At 43.6% G+C, this 18,838-nt stretch overlaps 4 protein-coding genes across 5 annotated transcripts; 2 read left to right on the top strand and 2 right to left on the bottom strand.

Annotated features, from left to right (window-relative positions):
* Positions 1 to 2,098: 2,098 nt before the first annotated feature.
* On the top strand, positions 2,099 to 2,605 carry RB195_018597 (uncharacterized protein; the record flags this gene model as incomplete). Its single annotated transcript, XM_064186105.1, has 1 exon — positions 2,099 to 2,605. The coding sequence occupies one exon, from the start codon at positions 2,099 to 2,101 to the stop codon at positions 2,603 to 2,605; it is 507 nt and encodes a 168-aa protein (XP_064041986.1).
* A 25-nt stretch (positions 2,606 to 2,630) lies between these two features.
* Positions 2,631 to 3,942, bottom strand: RB195_018596 (uncharacterized protein; the record flags this gene model as incomplete). The annotated part of the gene is made up of 3 exons (XM_064186104.1): positions 2,631 to 3,099; positions 3,542 to 3,641; positions 3,723 to 3,942. 3 exons carry the CDS (start codon positions 3,940 to 3,942, stop codon positions 2,631 to 2,633), a joined length of 789 nt encoding a protein of 262 aa, XP_064041985.1.
* A 3,433-nt stretch (positions 3,943 to 7,375) lies between these two features.
* RB195_018595 (uncharacterized protein) lies at positions 7,376 to 16,481 on the bottom strand (the record flags this gene model as incomplete). 2 transcript variants are annotated; one of them, XM_064186102.1, is made up of 7 exons in its annotated part: positions 7,376 to 7,457; positions 7,521 to 7,579; positions 11,638 to 11,729; positions 13,760 to 13,862; positions 13,924 to 13,994; positions 16,312 to 16,353; positions 16,406 to 16,481. In XM_064186102.1, 7 exons carry the CDS (start codon positions 16,479 to 16,481, stop codon positions 7,376 to 7,378), a joined length of 525 nt encoding a protein of 174 aa, XP_064041983.1. The 2 variants fall into 2 exon arrangements, with proteins under 2 accessions (XP_064041983.1, XP_064041984.1); XM_064186103.1 differs by lacking the exons at positions 13,924 to 13,994; positions 16,312 to 16,353; positions 16,406 to 16,481 and having other exon boundaries at positions 13,760 to 13,871.
* Positions 16,482 to 16,735: 254 nt separating this feature from the next.
* RB195_018594 (uncharacterized protein) lies at positions 16,736 to 17,371 on the top strand (the record flags this gene model as incomplete). Its single annotated transcript, XM_064186101.1, has 1 exon — positions 16,736 to 17,371. One exon carries the CDS (start codon positions 16,736 to 16,738, stop codon positions 17,369 to 17,371), a length of 636 nt encoding a protein of 211 aa, XP_064041982.1.
* Between the last annotated feature and the right edge of the window lie 1,467 nt (positions 17,372 to 18,838).

Raw genomic sequence — 18,838 nt, 5'->3', positions numbered from 1 at the left:
TTCCCACCCCGTTTTTCTGAATAATAAAGGGAAATGAGAGTGTCTTAATACTCGTTAGCTACACCTACAACTCTACCTATGAGTGAAAAGATTCTAACACCCTCAATTTCGCGGCATGCTGCTTCGAGTGAAGAGGGTGCTAAACCATCACATCGCTTGCTTGCACACATTCCTTTTTTTCGAGTGGTACTGGACCCAATACAGAGTGTGCCTTTTATCGAAACACGGTTTATGTTAGAGAAATTCGCGTTTTTTACCACCCCAAAAATACTATTCCTAAATAAACTTGTTCTTTGAAAACCTAGCAGTATGGTGAAAGTATATGGTCACTTCAAAATTCCCAGAGATGCAAAGGAGCGCATCACTGTTGGCACCATCTAGCTGCACATTCGCGGTATACGTTCATACATAGTTTGTTCACATTGCCTTCTTGACTTGTACTATTGAATTCGGTCTACACATCAGAGTTCTACAAAGTTTTATTTTTGTACACTTCAGAATAACAAAAAAGTGGAATAAGGTGAAGAGTGTCACTTCGTCATTCCCCCAAAAGAGACGGGGTCAGAGACCCTGCTTTGATTATCGCATCTGGAAGTGCATATGCGAGGCTGACTCCCTGTCTCTGCAACCATGCAGAAACTGAATACTAGCAGTACAGTGTACTGGGAAATACTGAAGAAAATCAATAAATCGTAAGACCAATATTTCCACTTGACTAACTATCATAGTCGTAACCAGTCAATCGATATCTCCGTTCGATTTGGTTGCCGAATCTATGGCTCCTATATCCCGAATTAATTGCTGGCAAGGTTTTACTGCTTCCAAGACAAGGTGCGTCTATATCAATGGGATCGGTTCACTTGCCGAACGCATCTCTTTTTCCACTTGAGAACTGTCCTATAATTTGGCACTCTGTTCCGAAATGTTCATAGTAGAATCAAAACCACGTGAAGCACGGTGCAGTTGCTTAAGCGCCTGCGCTCCAAGCGACACGCTCTCACGCCACCATCGCTTATCGTTGCACTTCGCGATGGTCCAACTCGATGCAAACATCCATCTCCACCGCGCCGGTTCAAGCCCGTACGCAATTCCACCATGTTTCATTTTCCTTTGACCCGACTGTATTTGCACCTGCGGAGATTTGATAGATCCATCGGTGACGGCCATCCGATTACCTCACACCTTTTTTTTTGGTAGGGTGTCATGAGGTACCCGTTTGGCGAACGCGGCGTATCTTGAACATTCAAAGAGTGTTGGCACCGTGCATCTCGTAATAACGTCGTTGTTGCCACAGCATCCCTTTACACTGTGTCAGGCTGACGTCCCTCCTATACTCCGCTTGCTTCCCATTTCGTCGCCGCCGCGGCTTCTACGCTGTACTGTTTGCAGCGAACAAGAGATAAAGGTGCATGGTGACTCAACAAAGGTGATTGAAAATTTGTAAATTGAGAGAGGAATTAGAGATAAAAATTGTGTAATGGTGGTGTAGAAATGTAGGTAAAAGCTTTTATTTCCCTGCTCTCAACTGTAAAATATTGGTTCCTTTGATCTAGCGCATCGCTGGACCACTCGTTTATTCATGAGATTACAGGAGGTGGTTCAGGAAATCTTCCATTGGATGCCACCTTACTATACTTCTCTACTCTTCGCTTTGTAAGCGCTTCTCTTTTCACAACTAGCTTCAAAGTATCAACGGTCAAGGCATACAGTGCCTGACGAGACGAGACAGCTCCTCGCAGACATGTAAGTACCTACATGAAAGACTTTGAATTAATCGGCAGGCTGATATCGCCCGACGCGAATGACCGCATCTTCCCAGATGTGTGTCGTCCTTTGGCATACCTCTGCTCAGCTGTCTCGATCTTCATCAAGAGTTTGCGTAGAATCAGTTCAATCGTCCTTATTCTATACCTTGTGAAACTTCACGTCTCGACTGAACTACCTATCGTTGCCAAGTGTCCTCAGGTCCTGTCCTAACACCTCAGTCGTCCGGAAGAATTCTCAGAACGCGCTGAACAAGGCGATCTTTTAGTCTCCCCATAATTTGAGCACAGAAGCGAAGATGATTTTATGCAGCCTCTTTCGACCGAGATGTCAGATGGTGATGCTTTGTCATCCGCTCGTACATCACACTACGCTGGACTTCCGCGCTAACATCTTTCTTGTGGCATACCCTACGCCAAAGTATCCGAACAGCCCCCTAAGCACCTTTCCTTCCGTGGTCTTTAACTTTAACTTCGTTAAGAAGTTGAATGCAGAAGGTGCATCTTCGCTGAATATGCCTCTCGTAGTTGTGATTGTTCTTCAGCACACTGCACAGGCATCAGAACTCATCTACGAGTTCGATCATCTACCCGTCCACCCAGATTCCCGTTGGAAGTCTCAAGGAGACACAAATCTGCTCGCACTTATCCAGGGCGTAGACGTAATCCAGGCTGCAGCGAGCTTTGATACAGGGTTGACAACGTATTGTAGTTTCGTGCTGCTTTACTCGAATATAACAATATCGTCGGTATACTCGAGTTCGGTCCCGGGATACCCTGATGACGATTTCAACAGAGCACTGACCGACTGTTCTTCGCAAGAGTCATCGATGCGAATTTGATCAGAAAGGGTCCTACCAGTGCTCTCTATCTTAGTCCAGTTACCACTTCAAGTGATGATGTACATCCGGCTGTCTTTTGAACCGCAGCAGTTGTTTGTTGGATCATATTATCAAGCACGCGAACAAATTTTCCTAATACTCCATTGACACGAAGCCCGTTGAGAAAGTGGCCCCGATGAGGAGAGTCGAAAGCTGCTTCAAAGTTCAGAAAGGCTAATTGCATTGGCTTTGAATACCGCTGCCAGATTTCGATCACTCTTTTGAACACTTGCTCAATCGTAGATCGGCCAAGACGAAAGCAGACTTGCTCGTTGCGCGTTATTTGATAGGCCGATCCAGGAAGATTCGCTCCAAGACCTTGTACATAGCACGTGGCAATGAAATTCCTCAATAGTTTCTTGGATCCGTACTCGATAACTTCTTTTGGAGTGGTGTTATGATAGCGTGTCTCCACGAGACAGATGTCCTTCGTCGATCCATATTGAACGGATGATCTCCGCGAGTTCAGTTCAGTTTAGTTCTGTTGTCTCCACCAAACTCTCCATTCCTCATTTTCTGGAACTTTCTGGAACAGACCAGAACCTCCGGCTGTCGGTAGTTCCTCGCTGAACGGTCATGATGGGGTTCAGGAGCTGGTGGGGTTTGGCGGTTCAGCAGGGTATTGAAGTGATCCCTCTAAATTTGTAGGGTTACTTGCCCGATAGCGACTCCTTTGCAGTGTTGAGGATTGGAGAACATCTTTTCATCTTGCCACTATACTGCCTTAGTAAAGCACAGACTCTCTGGATTCTTGTCCTCCCATGGCTTTTCAAACTCTTACGCTCTTGGTATTCATTCGTTTACGCAATCCTGTTGCAGCTGATGATGCAGCTTCCTTCTTAGATTCTTCTCCCGGCTAAATCACCAGTACTGCGGGCGGGGCATACAGAATTGTACCTGAATCTTGTCTCCGCAGATGCAAAATCAAACTTCTTGTTTAGGCCTATAGCCGGGAGCGTTTCGTTTGCCGCGTTTTGGATACACTTTGTGAATAATTCTACATAGCAAAGCTTGTTCCTGGTACGTACTCCAACATTAGCAGATACTCGTTTGTTCTACCCTTTTCGCCTTTAAATACCCGCCATGCCAATTTTCGGTTGAAGAGGAACTTCTCGGTTTCTCTTGTGGAACCGTATCTTGAAATTGAGAAGAATTGGATGGCGGTTCGAGTCAAATGCGACGTACCAAACAGCTTTAGAAGATTTTCGGATATCCGGCTGATAAATGTTCCTCGTTAGAACGTAGTCGAACTGAAGTTTGAAAGTTGTCATCTCTCTCCTGCGTTGCCCTTCAGGCATCGAAAGGGTTGGACCTTATCACGTAAGCTCATGGCGTCGATAATTCCTTGGAAGCGATGAAACCTGTCCCTTCACTTAAATCAACCAGACTGTAACCGTTATCTGACGTGTGTTTCATTTACTATTACCAGCACTAGGATTGTTGTTGAAGTCCTATCTCTGAATTCGCGTCGATTTCAGCAATGACCACCTGTTAGCTGGGTATCCTGGGCATCAACGCATTGACTTCATCGTGAGAGTTGCCCTTGTTGTTACCACCCAGCAGTCCCCGTAGGTGCGTGGACACTTATGATCCAGAGCTTGCATCCTCTGCTATGGTCATACAAAGACGCATCTTGATAACGTTCATCCAAACCCTTCCTCCAGGTTTCTGTTGGCGTTCCTCACAGCTATCGCGGAGGCTCCTACCTTCTTGTCATCAGCACCGCCACAGTAGATGGTGTAGTCTTAAACAATGATGACAGACACTGCAGCAAACGGCACACATAGATATCTCAGAAGTTCTAAAGGGTCGGCTTATTGATGTTCGCTCGAGAATGTACGGGAGTTCAGCGTGACGGGACAGATATGTTTTGTCAAAGATTTTACGTTCCTTTCCGCATTTTACTTTTCAAGTTGAGGGTTTTCGCGATGCGCTGGACAACGGCTCCTTTTCACAATTTATAGGAATCTTGCTGTGTATAGCTGCGTAGCCTATATAACTCGTAAGTTCCCAGAGCGTACACTTAAACGCGTGATTTCGTTTAGTACGAGCAGGACCACCACGGGCAGACAACAATCATGCTCGTATACGCCCCCGCTAAAAGATACAGAGCTGTCTGATTGCCACTCGTATACTTCACCGGTCATATTGATTTTATCCATAGAATAGAAGTGGAACAACGTAAAAAGTCCATGTAGAAAACAGAAGAGAGCACTATTCAATAAAAATGCAAGTACAAACAAATGTCAGAGTGTTCCAGACACATTCCATACAAACACAATATTTATATAAGAATTTAACAAAGCACTGATCTAATTTGACAATTTAATTAGATAAAGACGGATAGGGGTGAGTTTAGCGTAGGGGTTCGAATCTGAACCAGACTTGTCTGAGAGGGTAAAAACACTGGCTTGACACATGGGTTAGCCACCACAAGTCATTGTATAGGCCAGGTAAACGTTCATAAACCTCCAGCGATTCTGAATTGAAGTGAAAGTGGGCCCACATCACAAGCGGATTGATTTACGTCAAAAACTTTATCCTTTATCCTTTAACAGTCTGAACGGCTAAAGCCGGACTTCAGACTGTTAAAGGATAAAGGATAAAGTTTTGTTCTGTGCTGTTCGCTTCGCTCGCCTTCACTGACCAACGAAAATTAATATTAGTGTCGTTTTCTATGAAATTGGACATGTGTATCTCCAACAATCTTTTTTCCTTTTTTATATTATAACTCAGAGCGAAAGATTTCACAGTTTTCTTTCTAAACTCGTCAGTTCTACATTTGGAGAACATTCGAACTTCAGTTTCAAACACTCCTTGCCAATACATTATAGACAAAATTTAAAAGTATCACTCGAAATATGGGTTTTCCTACTGTTTTCCCCAGACAGTTATCAAAGAATGATGTTTTGACATAAAATGACGTGAAGGACATCATCTTACTGATAAAGATAACGTTCCACGTCAGATCACATAAACATCTTGCTACTATTTAAGCAACCGTTTGCATGCGTGTTTCCACTTTCTGAGAACGGCATGCTACAAACGTGAGGCGAACAAAGAAGGAAATAGGCACGCGAAAGAGTCATAAAGATGAAAAGCAAAGCGTCCAGTGACCACTGCTATCAAACGGCTGCAACCATCTATCTTTTACGTCATGCACACGAAGTTATTGCGCACCAATGACCGGGTCCGACCGACGCCGCGGGACCCGTCGCAGCCCATTTTATAGCTGTCTGGCGCCGGCGCACCAATCCGACGCCCGTGGACCCGTCGCACCCCTTTCCATAGGTATCTGGCGCCGGCGCGCCAATCCAAACCCGGTGGACCCGTCGCACCCGCTTCTATGGGTATCTGGCGCCGGCGCACCAAGTTGTTGCCTCGACGCCAGTGGACTCGTCGCACCCTCCTTTTCGGAATTTCGTGGAAATTTACATACACACACACGTGACAGAATAAGACACAATACATACGTGACAGAATAAGACACAACACATACGTGACTGGGTCTGGGTCTGGGTCCACCCCGTCGGATTGCTGCGCCGGGGCCAGATAGCTACTAAATGGGGTGTGACGGGTCCCGCAGTTTAGGATAGATGTGCCGGCTTTAGCTGGACGTTCAGACTGGTTAAACTATATTTGGTGACGTGTACAGCCCAGACACCAAGTGAGAATGAGACGCATAAAGGATTTAGTTCAAAACAGAAAAGTGATAATTAGTGGAGCAATTGCAACCTTATTTTCTTAGAGGAAAATTAGAAGACCCCAAATATTCTAGTTCCTCTCCAATTAGACGATAAAGAAAAAATTCCTGAAAAAGACACCATGACTCCCATTTTATCAAGGATGAACGAAAAATTTACAGGAACTTTATTCTCCGTGGAAGAGCAAGACGCTCGGGGACAACCTCAAGACTAGAACCTTCGGCCGAGTAAGAAAATAAACTACAGGGGACGAACGGTTTTTACCCTGGGTGTTGTATCAATTTTTAATTGGTAGCGATGTGCATCCTAATAAAAATCACTTCCACCCTCAAAAATGGACTCATTTAGATACTAATGAGAGACCAATATACTGTAGTCAAAGTGGAGTCGAGATTACTACATTTGAACAAGCAATATTAAATCTGTGCTGAAGAGTGTTGTAAACACATCACGTGAATCCCATAGCGCTGAGTTGCTACCGTCCGCAGTGAGTGGCGTATTTAAGAGCGTAGTAGGAGGGATAGCACTCGAACACAGTAGGTGATTATCTTGCATTTTGCAGCTACGTTGGGAGAGGTGGGGGATTGTGTGGTACATTTTCGCCTTTTAGTCAGTTTGGAATCAAAATGTGGTGACTCAATTTTTGCTGCTTTTCTCTCTCTGCTACAATGAAAGGTCCGAGTAGAAGATGGAAGTGCATATATATGTATACGTTGTATATATGAGCTGTATGTAGGTGATATATGTATGATGCAATGTATGCAGTGTGTTTATGTATGCGATGTATGTGTGAATGTATAGTCGGGTCAAAACGACGTGAAGCACGATGCCATGTCGTTTCGACCTTATTGTATTTGTTGGATGGTACAAATTGAAGGAAACCGGCATCAAAATACTATAATTAATGAAACCTAGTAATCGCTTCGTATTTATTATCTATGAATTACTAAATATGTTTGTTAACACTTTCCATAGACAAACGAGAAGTTGTAGAAGAATTGTGAAGTAGAGCCACAACGGAACAGAGCTACGTATTAGTCGCCATATTGTAGTCTTCCACAAATTTTTTGTACTTCGCTTTGTTCTCTTCCGTTAGTATTGCTTCATACCTGAGAAGAATTTATACTTATGCTGTTTTGTTTATGAAGTGTAAATAACGTACGCCTGCGCACCTGTTCCTGTGCTTTTCTAGAAAGTAACACAACATTACTCGATGAATGTACAAGTACTGCTGAAACTAAGCGTTAAAAATGCCCATGTATTGGGTGTGGGACAAGAGGTACCGGCGGAATTCGATCGACCGCTGTTGATCTGCCTTTGGCGCGCCTTCGCGTAATAACGACTGCCGCTCCACTAGATGTACTTACTTGCGTACTTGGATGGGGTGTACGCGGACATACTTCGACGAGGTCACGCTCCTGTCGTTCATGGAGACGGAGACAACCCTCTTAGATGCTCTTCTGGCCAAAGAGACGCAAAGACTTACACAGCCATAAGAAATATGTAAAGAAGAAGAGAACGGGAGCGAGTTTTGTCTAGATCTTATCATTAGGAAGTCTAGAAATCTTATCAAATGAACTCTTCTTCCAAAAGTTTCAAAATACAGAATGTCCCCCTGTCCGAAAATAAATTGGGCCACAAAAAAGGCGTGAGGCTTACAGGATAACGATAATCCCCATTCAGATAATTTTTGAAAACTGGATGTACAATTTTAAAACGAAGGTTTTCGTATTTGAAGCTGTTAGATGCATCTTTTTCTTCTCTTCTTTCTCTAACTTGATCATTTCTCTTGCTTCTGGTACGGTTACAAATTTGAGATCAGCTTACACAACAAATTTCCAGTGGATGTGTCTAATTCTCCAAAACAATTCAGTAGCTCGTTATTAATATCCTTGTCTGTGATTCGGTGTATGAATTGCAGTAGGTAAGCAGAGTCAGCTAATTAAGTAGCAACGAAGAAGGTGAATTCTCTTTAGGATACGCACCATCACTAATTGGTCTGCCAGGCATGATCGGAGCTCAAAAATCTTCCAGGACCACCTTTATCCGCCCTCGCAATGGTGCGATGGAAACTACGAATGTGGATGAGAGAGGAGTGAGCGGCGAATTGTTGCTACAAATTCTGATATACGAATATGGTAAACTGCATATTATCGGAAATTAAAGAGAAGAAATAAATCCTAGCCAATTAAAAGATATATCATCAGAAGCATACCAAAAGGTGATAAGCATGACCTACATTAGCCACACGAGAAACTAAAAACTGTCACTTAAAGAAGCAAAAAATTTCACACATTCACACCTATCTGTTTTATATGAACTTGCAGCGCATAAGCACGTGTTTGTCACATTGTCTTTCAACGTCATTCATGTTCAACTTTTCACTGTAACAACTCATATGCACAGCGACGACTTTATGTCCAAATTTTGCAATTATACCATGTAATCCCCGTTTACATCTTCACAAGACTTAAATGATTTGAATTATTGACTCAAATGAACATTGGTCAGTATTATTACTTAGAATACATTCTCTTAACTGTTTTCTACTTTTTTTTATCGCTTCATTTCTATCTATTCTCTGCATAAAATCAATATGACAGGTTAGGTGTAAAGAACAGAGACTACTGAAAAAAAATGAACAGAGAACTCTGTATCTGCGATACGCCTCTAGATACAAAGCGTATTTGACAGGCACTAGTTACTCCTCTTCAGGCATTGAATGCCAGTTTTATTTAGCTACCAGTCTGAACGTCTGGCTAGCGCCGGACATCAGACCTCTTTTGGTGCATGCTTTGTCCGTCTTCACTAATCAGTAGAAATTAAAATGTGGTGACACAATCCTTGAAATTAAGTTTGTATTATTTCAAGCAACGCTTCTTTCGTTTTTTTTATAAACCTAAGAACATTCTTGAAATAATGATGAATTGAAGTGATGATTTCATACTTCTCTTCCTAGAAGCTTAAGTGTTACATTTGGAGAGTATTCAATCTCGACTTTACACCTACACATACTCGACTGATACCGCAAAAATTTGGAACCATAATTCCAAGCATAAGTTTTTCTCTCTTTTTCCTTTTCCTCAACAGTTAGCGCAGAATAATGTGCTGACATGAAAAGACATGAACGTCATCATCGTACTGGTAAAGATAAAGTTCCACGCCAGATCATGTAAACTGTTAGCTACAGTGTCAGTGTCATGACAACACCCCTTTCAAGATGGCTGTCACTATCTTGGCACGCGAATCAGACGTTCTAGCGCGAAAAACATTGGAAGCGTTTTATATCACGGCCAAAAGTCCTATCATGAATCGTAAAGAAGAATGCATCGCTGTGACCAACGAGCTGGCGCCATATCAGGAGCTTTGCGGGTTTTGACCTACGGGATCAGAGGCGGGGGCATCGTTACTAGTTAATACTAGCGGCGCAACTCTCACAACTGGTGGTCCGCTAACATCACGATTTCGTGGCTATCAAGGTGAGCGCTGGTCTGCTTTTCTGACGTTGCTTTTAAATAATCTATTTGCTAAATCATATCTTGTGGGATGACGAGGCGTTTGAGAGAGTAGATTACACGTGTCTTTGATTTTTCCAGGCTCTGAAGAAGGCGACGACGCCGAAACGTTAGCCAGAATAAAGATCAATAACAATCTTGGTTCAGCTTGAGAAAGTAGTACACAATCAAACTCTACGATGCCAAGATTCAAAGAAGGTCGAACTTGGAACTTGTTAGCTACAATTTAAGCGTCCGTTTTCATTCGTATTTCTAATTTCCAAAGATAGGATGTTGCTAACCTGATGAAGAAAACGTGCAGAAGAATAGACATGCGGCGCATTATATAGGGATGAAACGCAGCAGCAGCGTTCATGCACATAAGGTTCCGTTCACTTCTTGGCAAATTCACTTCGAGTTTTTGCGCGGTACTACTGCTCCGCGACTATGTCGGATCCGTCTAAACTGTTTAAAGGCGCTGGCGCACTAATTCAACGCCATGGGATCCGTCGCAACCCATAATAACGGTTGTTGGCCCCTGAGCACCAATTCGACGCCGTAGGACCCGTCCCGCCCCAATTTACAGCTTACTGCCACCAGCACACAAATTCGACGGCGTAGGAGCAGTCCCACCGTAATTTGCCGCTTTGCGGCGTCAGCACAACTATCTAACGCCGTTGGACACGTCGTCTGAACGTCCGGCTAAAGCCGGACTTCAGACCTTTTTGTGGTGTTCTCTTCGCTTGCCCTCATTGACCAATGAACATTAATAGTACTAGCATCTCCTGTAAAATCAAAATTCTGCTTTTCTAACAACGTTTTCTTCTTTCTTTTTTACTAGAATCAAAGGTAAAAGATTTCATAGATTTCTTTCTAAACACGTCTGTTCTACATTTTGAGAATATCCGAACTACACTTTCAAACACTCCTTCGATACCAATAATAGAGGCACAATTTGAAAATATTACTCGAAGTATGGATTTTCTTCCTGTTTTCCCCAACAGATATCACAGAATGATGTTTAACATAAGATGACGTGAACGACATCATCGTACTGATAGGGATAACGTTCCTTGTCAGATCATGTAAAGTGTTGATGCTATTTAAGCAGCCGGTTTCATTCGTGTTTCCACTTTCTGAGAAAACGCGCACATTGGCGCGGGGTATGAAACGGTTGGAACGTTCCATTTACCTTTTGCAAAATGTACGCGAAGTTACTGAGCGACAATACTGCACTATGGCGCTGCAATTCCACGGCGTGGGACCCATCCGTCCACCCTATTTCATAGCTGTCTGGTGCAGGTGCACCTATTTGACGCCGGTAGACCCGGAGCGTTTTAAAAAACGCTCCTTGTATTTTCAGAGATAAGTGGGTGGTTTCCATCTAACAATTCGGAAAAATAAAAACAAATGATAATAAACACTTCCACTCACGTTTCTAAACGGTACTTCACTTACATAATCTTCTTAAACAACTCTGCTTCATCTCTTTTAGTTTCAAACAACTTTTATCACCATTCGCTCTTTTTTTTCGTTTCAAAAAGTGCATAGTGGGAGCCGCGGATGCGGCAAAAAAATGAATCCTAAGAGGACCAGACGCGAAATTGACGGAGAAAGCGGCGTGGGCGGGGCGTAGCACGAGAAGAGCGATCAGGCAACTATGGCGGCTGTGACGGTGTCAAAGTCACGCGTTGTAATTATCGACGCTCATTAGCTTCCTGAAGGCCCATCACACGAGTACCTCTTGACCGTTCCCCAGAACCAGTAATGATTACCAATAATGCAGAATTCGTACCAAATCATTTTGAATTGTATATGCCCTTTGGTTACGTAGCTCTTTTAGAAGATCATTCATTGCTGCACACTCATGACCTGCCTGCATTCGCTCTGCAGTGAAAAGAATGAGTTTTTGTATTAAACCAGTCATTGTTTCACCTCAAATGCAGCATACCACGGAGTTTAGTGTGTTGGGATCTCCTCATGAATAGATAAGGTTATTGGTTCACTTCACGAATATGAACTCACGCTGACTCTTCCATTAAGTGTCTTGGGGAACAATGTAGGAAACTGTCTTTTCGATCAAACTCGTCAAATTTTACTAGGCACCTAACAAACTGTTACGATTGCGACAGCGGGCGCCGCATTTTCGAGCGGTTGCTGGCGTTGTCTTTTCCGCTCGCTTGTAGAAGTCGTGTGTCTTCCAGCTCCCGCAAATATGGAACCTTGTTAGGTCTCTCGCAGGCGGATTCGGTGTTACACCGCTATTTCCTATTTTTTTCGAATAATTAAGAGGAATTCGTTTGGTAATACTCGTAAACTACATTCTTAACCGCATCTATTCGTATGGATCGTACTCCAATATCCTCAATTTCATGGTATGTTGCACCTATTAGGGTGTTCGGAAAGTATCGAAATACGGCAAAATTTCAAAACAACACAACTTTTTAACAACATCTTATTATTTGACGAAATAATCTCCATCAACATCGATAACCTTCTGCCAACGTCCACAAGATCACGGATTTTTTTGGCGTAGAACTCCGGCGACTTGGAGGCGAAGAAAGCCCGAAGGTCATTTTCGAGGTGGTCACGATCATCGTAGCGCTTCTCTTCCAGGTGTTGCTGAAGCGATCGGAAAAGGTGGTTCTTGCTCGAGCCAGATCCGTGCTGTACAGTGGGTGCGGTAGAACTTCCCATCCGAGCTTCAGAATTTCCTTCCAATTTCCAGAATTCCTGGGAAGTCTTCTTCGCGATGTGAGGGCGCGCGTTATCGTGCAGCAGGCGAACGTTGTCGAGCTTCAGGTGCTCCTTGCGGATCTTGTCGACCAGTCTTTGCAGTTGAGCGCAGTAGACCTCAACAGTAACTGTCGTGTTGTCCGGCAGCAGTTCGAAACGGTAGATTCCATGAACTCCCCACAAGACGCCCAGCATGACCTTCTTATGGATTTCATCTTTCACGAAAGGATCCGGCATTTCATCGCCAGCGCGTCACGCACGTTTGTGAGTGTGATTGACACAGAGGACCTATTTTTCATCTCCAATGACAATGGTGTACAGCCAGTTGAATCTGCGGCTTCTGGAGAATAGCTAAATGCAGATGTTCAGGCGTATTTGGCGGTTGCCGTCATTCAACGCATGTGGGAGCCACTGACCGAGCTTTTTCACCATTCCGAGAGATCGCAGTCCATTGCTCACGGTGGACAGCGAACAACCGAGACTGGCAGCGAAATACCGAACACCTTCATGTGGATGCTGCCCCGCCAGAATCGTCGAACGATATTGCAGTCGGTCGACCAGAGCGAGGCTCATCTTTGAGTTTCTTGTTTCCAGCTTTGAAGCGCTGGAACCAGGCGTGCACAGACCGCTCAGAAGGGGATTCAATGCCGAATACTTGACTTAAGTTTCGATGGGCTTCAGCAGCGGAGTGGCCAGATTCGAACTCGTAAAGGAGTACGTGTCGAATATGGATGGAATGTTCGGCCATTGTAGGATGAAATAGGCAAGAAAGAGAGAGCCAGATATGTATGTAGGTGTATACAAGCGGTAGTGTCTTTATATAATATATTTAAAACGGGAACTTCCAGAACATCTCAAAAAATCTGCGCTACTGCGAAATTTCCGATACTATACTAGAGATACGTTCCGAACACCCTAATAAAAACGCAATTAAAGCCTGCAGAACTATTTAAGCGAGGTCAGCAAAATGTACACAAGCTAAACGCGCAGAATATGGTGCTTGAATTGGCCGTATTCGTAAAAAGAATTCCATATGAGATTCAGAATAATTTCTACCTGTCTTTTCTAGGGTATGGGGCACTCGTAGCAAATCTAGCACGACAAACAGCTCGAACAGTTGAATGGTTTGTAAAGTCTCTTCTTGCCTATTGGATGGAAAAAAAATATAGTTGTTGTCTAACCTAGTATATATTCGATGGCTACAATTGTTCCCGTGCGTCCGATGCCAGCTGAACAGTGCACGACAATTGGTTTAGTCGTACCGCGCACACGTGAGAGCAATTCCTGAATCATTTTGAAGTATAACCATAAGTTCAATTTAGTAGCTTTTTGGTAGCCAAATTGCCGATAATCCAGCTGTCACCCTGCACCATGACGAAATCAACGGAAACATTGAGCTATCTGACGTATGCTGATCTGAAATAGAATCGCTTATTCTTCGACAAACGAATTTTTTGTCTTTTTTTCATAACTTATCTCAATTTAATCTTTACCATAATATCTAAGTATCAATCGATTCGTGAATGCAAGATCTATCGAATCAATGCAATTAAAATTTTTGAAACCGACCACTAAAACAGTCTTGGAAAAAATCACTTGCGAGTACATACTAGCAAGAGTGAGTCCAAGACAATTGCGCCCCAAGGAGATATAAATTTTAACGTTGATGGCGTATTTCAGTCCCAGTAACAGATATAAGAGGTTAAAAGTTTTTTTCCTAGTAAAATCTCCAAGGAAGCTGTGTTTTGCGCAACATCTGCGCTTCCAGTTTTTTTTAGCGCCTCAACATTTAAGGTTTTTTTCAAGCTTAAATTGTAGCCTCGCTCTTTCTTTCTTTCTCGATTATCATTACCAGCCCGAAAGTCCGGCAAGCCGGACTTTCGGGCTTTTTGTTTTTGGTGCTCGTTTCGCTCGCCTTCGCGATCTATAAGAAATAGCAGTAGCGACATTTTTTTTGTAAAATTAGAATTGTTTTTTCCTATCAACGCTTTCTTCTCTTTTTTACCCGAAAATTTAAGCATAGATTAAAGATTTTATGGTTTTCCCTAAACGCGTCAGTTCCATATTTGGAGAACAATCGAACTTGATTTTACATCTATGTTTCTCTCACATCTCCACAATTTGGAAACATTATCCAAAGTATGAGTTTTCTCCGTACTCAACAATTAGCAAAGATAGATGTGCTAACATGAAATGAACATGAAATGACGTGAATTTCACTACTGTAGTGATAAAAATAACGTTGTACGTCAGACTGCGTAAACTGCTGGCTACCATGGATTGTATTCGCACGTGATCAGCCGTTCGCTCATGTGTTTCCTTCCTTCCTTCTGCACACCAATCCGACGGCATGGTATCCGTCTCCCTCTCTTTTTGGGATTTCTTGACTGAGACACACACATGCAAAGACGCAAACACGTGACAGAATAAGTTCGTTGTTATACAGCATGATAGTTTGCAAATTTGGAAGTATATCACATAAAAGTTTATTTACCCTCACTAACATATGAGTGAAAACTAACTTGCCTTATCAAAGCCAACATAGATAACTATAAAAATTTGGGCAATAGATAGAAGGTAGAGTGCTCGCCTATCAGGTGCATGGGGTTGGTTGGGCGCCTCACCGGTGCAGAGGTTTGCATCACTGTGGAGTATTTTAGTGACACACGGACAAACAAACAAACAAACAAACACACACACCCACACACACACACACGAAGCGGGTTACTATATAGCATAATTGAAGGTTTGTAAACGGTTAACAAGGTGAGCGTCATCTTTGCCTGTACGACAAATTATAGAACAGTTCACTATCTTCGAAATATCGAAGAGATCATCATAGCACTTCCTATGTACCAAGAGTTTCGGAGCGATAAAGTTGTAAAATTTTCTCTTTCAGTTATACGGAACAACTATTTTCGCGTTTCCTAGAAAGTGTCTAAAAATGACGGATGAACCCACTTTTTCAAGAGAACGAGAGCTATGGACGACGTTAATATCTTATAAATCTGTTTCATTCAAACTTTTATTACTTGTTACTGTTTTTTTTTTGTTTTTGTTTTTTGTTACTTTGGGCCCGCCTCCTCTATTGCAGGCTATAATTATCGAGGCCTCTGTGTAACCCGTCATGTATCTAAGAAAAACCAAGCGGTCGCCTCGAGTGCTGCGCCGCAGACTTATTTAACAAAAAAGTTTACGACAAAACTCTCAACAGAAATCCTCAAGAAATCAGAATGGTATTTTAACTGAGAAAACTTCTCTTCTTCTCAAACACTGAAATTACTGATCTTAAGCATCAACTGGAAATTAAGAAATGACGAACGAAACGAAACTGCTGACAAAAATTGCAACAGAGAGGGCAACAAAAAATTTGTTCATAATATTCAATTCGATCTTGTACTACTTCCTTATTGTTGCACCCATTTTGTTCAATGACTCGTTCCATTCTTCTTGGAACTCCTTCAATGTATTCGCAGCACACTTCGGGAGTCAACTTTTTTCAGAAGGTGAGGACAGCATCTTTCAAGCGACCCACGTTCGCTATATTCTGTCTCCTTAATTTACTTAATCATTGGTCGTAAGAAATTGTATCTTAGAAAGTATCCTGGCTCTCTACCTAAAGTGTCTCTGCCTTCAAGCTCCTCCAGATTAGTTTGGGTTCAAATCAACTGATTATGGAGGTCAGTCAAAAAGTTGATACTTCATGAATGCAAGCTGTGGCTTGTACACGCACTCTTATGGGCTGGGACGTTGTCTTGTACAAGCGTTCCGTAGCCTAATTTAAACAACTGTGTAAAATATTAAGGAAAGAGAAATGCGTCATTTACCATGGTAAGAATCGTTGTTGAATCGACCGAAACACCGCTGGAGATTTTCACAGTAATTCTTACTTTCTATTCGCATTTCCTCCACAACGGTTTACCGCTTCATATGGGCGTCGAACTGCGATGCACAGCAGAAGTTCGTCTTCCGGCAGGGTCTCCTAAGCTGAAAAGGAGTTCGTCACGTCCGACATCCCGACTTCTCCGAATCGGAAGCGAACTAACAGTGAAACACTGCTAAGATCCACCACCGTCTTAGCAAAATGTCGCAAGGTGGCTATATCCTTATTTCCTTCCATATTTGTTGGGCGACGACCTGTTGTTGTGGTGAAAGCTATGCTCGCCGTGGCAGACGCGAGAACAGGTCCCACAGACGCTGACCTAGATGCCCTTCTCGCAGCAGCAGAGCGTATGAAATTTCACGTGATTGCTCTGCAGGAGACCGTACGACAGATGAACGACGATACACTCGTCATTCGTGGAGAGAAGGTTCCGTCGCGAAGTGTAGGGGGTGTTGGCATTGTTGTGGACTCATCTATCGTCCATCTTGTCGATTCTCACGAGATTCTGTTAGCTCGTCTGGGCATTCTTCATCTCCGACCTGTGCTCCAAAAACCCATCAGCATCATCAACTGCTATTCGAAAACATCAGCAGCGGAAGAATCCGAATTGGAGGCGTTTTACGAAAAGCTGGAGGAAGTGCTCCGCAACGAGATCTCCTTCTACAAATTCGTTGTTGGGAACTTCAACGCAAAGCTAGGAAAAGCTACAGAAGAGGAATACAAGATAGGAAGATTTGGATTAGGAGACCGGAATGAAAATGGCAATCGTCTTGCCGGTTCGTTGTCCGCCGCTCGCCTCTTTCATGGGAATTCTCTTTTCATGAAGAAAGATCATCGTCAGTGGACATGGGAATCGCCCAATGGCGCGACTCGGGAGGAGAGCGATCACATACCCACCAACCGGTGGTAGTGTCTACTTGACGTCTCCTTGCACTATCCTTTTGTAGTGGTTCTGATCACCGTCTACTTCGCGCGAAAATACGACTTAGCTACACGATGATAAAGAACATCTGCTATCGGCAACGAAGAAGAAAAGAAGTCGTCCACGACGACTGCGTAGTCGACTCTTTATCCCAAGGTGACTGGTACATCGAGGAGAACCCAAACGTGGACTACGAGATGCTGCTCAGAGGATTACGCGCCTGTGCTGAGCGTGCCTAGAAGTCGCGCACGACGAACTTGGATCGAATTTCGAAGACCATCAAGGGATTTTTTGAAAGAAGAAGGACTTTGAAGCTTGATCCGAATGCACCGCACATTGAGCGGTAGGTAGCAAAGTAACACTAGCTGCAGAAAAGCGGAGGATCATTCGAAATACAGGCAGAAGATTCTTGAAGCAGCAGAAAGAAGAACGAATCCAAAGAAGTGCCGCAGGGATTTCCGCAAATATAATATTCCGCTAGCAGGTTTGCTGTGTGAAGACGGGACTCGCATCTCTTCTCGTCCCGAGACGGAAATCATTGCGGAGAGGATCTACTCGAGCCTATACCGTTCATCAACTTCTGCACTGGTAAAGCTCCACCGCGGATTCTCCCTTCAGAAGTACGAGTCGCTGTCAAGAGCATGAAACCTGGCAGAGCCCCCGGACCTGTCTTTATATCAGCAGACTTTCTTCGGGCTGGAGGTCACCTACTTCAAGCAATCTTAGCGGCGCATATGACCTTCTACCTTTAGAAAGAAAGGATCCCAGACCAGTGGAAGACCTTGCGAACTGCTCTTATCCAGAAGAAAAATGATCGAGAAGAGCTTCGGAACTACCGCCCGATATGCTTGTTGAGCGTGTTATACAAAATATTCATCAAGATCATCCTCACACGCATATCTAGGACGCTGGATGAAGCCCAGCCTCAAGAACAAGCTGGATTTCGCTAGGGGTTCAGCTGCTTGGACCACATCCAGACTGTGTCGAGACTCATAGAGGTTTGCCGAGAATACCGCCTACCCTTGTTTTAACCTTCGCCGACTATGAGAAAGCTTCCACAGCGTAAAAACGAATGCAATACTGTCAGCGCTGCTCGATTAAGGTATGGACGCGTCGTTTGTGAGGACTTTAGCCAATGATCGATGCATCAATCGATGCACCACTAGAATACAGCTTTGCCACCACCCTCTCACCATACCCATTGGAAAGGGGGTACGACAAGGCGATACTATATCGCCGAAACTGTTCACGGCTGCACTACAATGGATGATGAAATCACTTTCGTGGGAAGAAAGGGGCACACGTGTTGATGGAAGATTCCTCTCCAATTTCCGTTTTGTGGACGACATAGTTCTCTTGTCGAGAAGTACCAACAAAGTAGAAACGGTGCCCAACAAATTGAAGGAAGCAGGGAAGGGAATAGGACTTTGAATAAACAGAAGGAATACACCGTTC

Source organism: Necator americanus, chromosome II (genome assembly GCF_031761385.1).
Source record: "Necator americanus strain Aroian chromosome II, whole genome shotgun sequence".
NCBI lineage: Eukaryota > Metazoa > Nematoda > Chromadorea > Rhabditida > Ancylostomatidae > Necator > Necator americanus.
This window is presented reverse-complemented; position numbering and strand designations above follow the sequence as displayed.